This window comes from Sinocyclocheilus rhinocerous, unplaced genomic scaffold (assembly GCF_001515625.1).
Source record: "Sinocyclocheilus rhinocerous isolate Xijiao unplaced genomic scaffold, SAMN03320098_v1.1 scaffold1874, whole genome shotgun sequence".
NCBI lineage: Eukaryota > Metazoa > Chordata > Actinopteri > Cypriniformes > Cyprinidae > Sinocyclocheilus > Sinocyclocheilus rhinocerous.
Genome location: NW_015626862.1, coordinates 537,660 through 541,608, shown reverse-complemented (window position 1 = coordinate 541,608; position 3,949 = coordinate 537,660). Strand labels below are relative to the sequence as shown.

Genomic DNA, 3,949 nt, shown 5'->3' with positions numbered 1-3,949 from the left:
TGATATAAATAACACATACAGTAAGCAGCTATTAGTAGAACCATGCTGAACTCTCATCCATGTGGAAAAGAGCTGGGCGTCTACCTTGTAAAAAAAAATTTCACAAGACAATCTTTCAACTGTTTTCATTCTATGATGTGAGGCAGGGTTGACATCACCAGGTTGCCATGATACAGTGTGCTGCAAATACACACTGCCATTTGTAAACACTACCTATTAACACTGTTACCTGAATGACAAAGAAGGTTTTTCCCTTCCAGATGGAAACCTAAACCACTGATCGATGGCAGAATTTTGCTTAAACGTTACTAAAAATAACATTACAGACAAAATGGGAATAAATATTGACCTATATAAGAATAACTCAATGTTATGTCCATAGAAAATAGTTTGTAAGGCAAACACCATTGTATTCACATGCACACACACAAGCATGTGTCAGAATACAATGAAGCTAATGACAAATTAGCTTCAGCTGTAAACAATCTGATTGGAATGGCATGACACTTCATTTAGCGGCAGGACAAAGGCTGTATCCGAAATCGCCCCCTATACCCTCATTCACTATTCCCTACATTAGTCCACTCATACAGTTCACTTGAAGGAGTGAATGAAAACGATTGAGTGAATTCGGACATTGAGTGCACCGGAAGGACTCCCTCTTTTGCATAGCTTGCTTGCTGTTTAATAATCATTTGAAACGGGCAGCTCGAGTAGTAAGATTAAAGGATTTATCTCAAACTCTGTCACGGAAATTATGTATAAACCCTAGTTAAACAATTTAATAGTGAATTTACAATGAATTTGTAGCTGTGTTGTATACGCTGTATTACGCCGTGGACGAGCGCGTTGTAAAATGAATGAATGGATGATTTAGCTGTGGGCGCCGTCTTCTGGTGAGACGTGGGAATTCATTTGGCGTGCGACTCTCACAGTGCATTATGGGGATTCTCTAGCCGTTAAGTTAGGGCTTGTCAATAATTCAATATCAATATGTATCGCGATATAATTTTTTTCAATAACGGTGATATGATTTTTAAACACATTTCCGATATTTCGATATACATTACCAGTTTCCCATACATTGATTTATTTGTGCCGTTTGACTTCGTTGAATAAACATGAGCACTGCACGTTTCAAAATCATAACACGGCGCGGGTGTTTTATATGAATGTATCTCTGAAGGGAATTGACTGTCTTCAGAAAAGTTTCGATGGCATTTTCATTTGATCTGATAAAGAAGCGTTCATGAGCGGAGCTGCTTTGATTACAGCCGTTACTGGAGAAACCGCTAGTTTTATCACTCTAAAAGCGCCTCCTGCTGGCAGAGAATGAGTTTTCATTTTAAATAAGCCCGTCTCCAGCAACATTTCCAGTTTTTGTTGTTGTTCAATTTTTTTGTTTTCTGCAGCGACTCGGAGCACTTTTCATACCCTTTTTTCTGGCTGAAGCACATTTGTTTCAATCTATAAGAATAATCAGCCTACACTACCAGTCAAAAGTTTTTGAACAGTAAGATTTTTTTTTTTTTTTAAAAATTTTCTTCTGCTCCCCAAGGCTGCATTTATTTGATCCAAAGTATAGCAAAAACAGTAAGATGTTGAAATATTTTTACTATTTAAAATTGCTTTCTATTTGAATATATTTTAAAATGTAATTTATTCCTGTGATCATACATAGGTAAATTTTCAGCATCATTACTCCAGTCTTCAGTGTCACATGATCCTTCTAATCATTCTAATATGCTGATTTGCTGATTATCAATATTTAAAACAGTTGAGTACATTTTTTTTTCAGGATTCTTTGATGAATAGAAAGATCCAAAGATCAGCATTTATCTGAAATAAAAAGCTTTTGTAACATTATACACTATTCCATTCAGTATAATTTTTATTATTTTTTTGGGAAAGAAATTATAGAAATTAATACTTTTATTTAGCAAGGATGCTTAAAATTGATCAAAAGTGATGATAAAGGCATTTATAATGTTACAAAAGATTTCTATTTCAGATAAATAATGTTCATATCGATATCGGAATTATATCGTATCGACCGAAATTAAGAAATATATCGTGATATCAATTTTGGCCATATCGCCCAGCCCTACATGATTCATGATATAATTTCACATGACAAAAAATTGCTTTCTGCATGTTGCTTGTGCCACTTTTATACAACCAAAACTGGTTCAATATCTATTTTCCTAAACAATAATAACACAAGGTTAGCCAACCTACTCAAAGCTCATCCTATTGAGATTTTCAGCCTATTGATGAGACTTTTTCATCATTGTACCACCCTCATGTTTGACTTCATGCCCCACAAACACATAAAAATAGATTTTAATTCAGAAATTAAAAACATGTTCAATGTAGGTGGATCCATTTGTCTGTATGAACTGCATTTTTATGTTTTGTTGTGGAAAGTAATAGACAGGTACAAAAAAAAATAACGTCACGTAATTGACCCATTTACAAAAATATCACCAAAACATAAAAACGCATTAAGGAATGCATGAATGAATTAGAAACAAATACAATAAGCCTTGCTCAAAGTATTTAGACATTCCAATCGCAATTGGAAAGCATAAACAAAAAGTATAAGCAATATAATACACCTTATGTAGTACATACTTAAACTGTATGAGAATGTAAGATTCAAAGCAAATTTTAATTACTTAAAGCGCGCGCTGAAAGAACTTGTTGATGAAATGCAGTTTATTTCGGGTGTAGATACAGTGTTATATCTCGCAGGTGGTTGTGTGTATATGAGCGACTCTCCTCCTCGTACTCACCCAGTCCGGGCACAAATGTGTTGAGAAACAGGCAGATGACAGCTACTGGGAAAGGCATATAGGGGATGGCAGCGCGTAAAGCTCCTTTCTTCTCCCTGACTTGAACAACAACTCCGCTGGTAGAAGAAGAAACTCCTTTTTCGTTCATTTCTGTGTCTTTCTGGTCCATTTCCCAATTTTTAAAACTACTTACAAAGCTTGAAATCGTTGTTCTGGTTTGTACTGGACACTTATCAGGCGCAGCTCCAGCGCGAGCGTAAGCTTTATGTTGAAATGAGTGCGCGCAGTGAACGGTAGGCGTCACACTTACTACTGTGTCAGTGAGTGATAGTAGATCGTTACACAATAGATTTAAAGGCACAGTGGTGAATTTAACGGACTAAATCGACAGATTATAACTGGATTATCCCGATTGTTTGAAATATTACTGATATCCAGTAAATGTTTATGCTCAGTGTCTTCAAAGCCGGTAAAACAGTAGTTTCGCTGTCAGAATTTAAAAGCATTTTCGTTCACGCAAAAATGAAAATTCAGTCAACCAGTATGAGTTTCTTTAACGCAAAAGGTAAAATCTTAATTTCTTTATACATTTAATTTTTTCACATTGCATAAAAATACTGTAGGCTACAATAATCAGTAAGTATAAATATAGTAGCCTATACGTGACCCTGGACCACAAAACCAGTCATAAGGGTCATTTTTTTCGAAATTGACAAATGTGTTGAGAAACAGGCAGATGACAGCTACTGGGAAAGGCATATAGGGGATGGCAGCGCGTAAAGCTCCTTTCTTCTCCCTGACTTGAACAACAACTCCGCTGGTAGAAGAAGAAACTCCTTTTTCGTTCATTTCTGTGTCTTTCTGGTCCATTTCCCAATTTTTAAAACTACTTACAAAGCTTGAAATCGTTGTTCTGGTTTGTACTGGACACTTATCAGGCGCAGCTCCAGCGCGAGCGTAAGCTTTATGTTGAAATGAGTGCGCGCAGTGAACGGTAGGCGTCACACTTACTACTGTGTCAGTGAGTGATAGTAGATCGTTACACAATAGATTTAAAGGCACAGTGGTGAATTTAACGGACTAAATCGACAGATTATAACTGGATTATCCCGATTGTTTGAAATATTACTGATATCCAGTAAATGTTTATGCTC

The 3,949-nt window shown here is 36.1% G+C and overlaps 1 protein-coding gene across 2 annotated transcripts in view; it reads right to left on the bottom strand.

The window, feature by feature from the left end:
* The window catches only part of stum (stum, mechanosensory transduction mediator homolog), a 21,324-nt gene extending 18,267 nt beyond the window's left edge, over positions 1-3,057 (bottom strand). For both annotated transcript variants that reach the window (XM_016523733.1, XM_016523741.1), the window contains exon 1: positions 2,796-3,057. In XM_016523733.1, the coding sequence (XP_016379219.1) occupies positions 2,796-2,964 (169 nt within the window). In that variant the 5' untranslated portion in view covers positions 2,965-3,057. The remainder of the gene's footprint in view (positions 1-2,795) is intronic.
* Between the last annotated feature and the right edge of the window lie 892 nt (positions 3,058-3,949).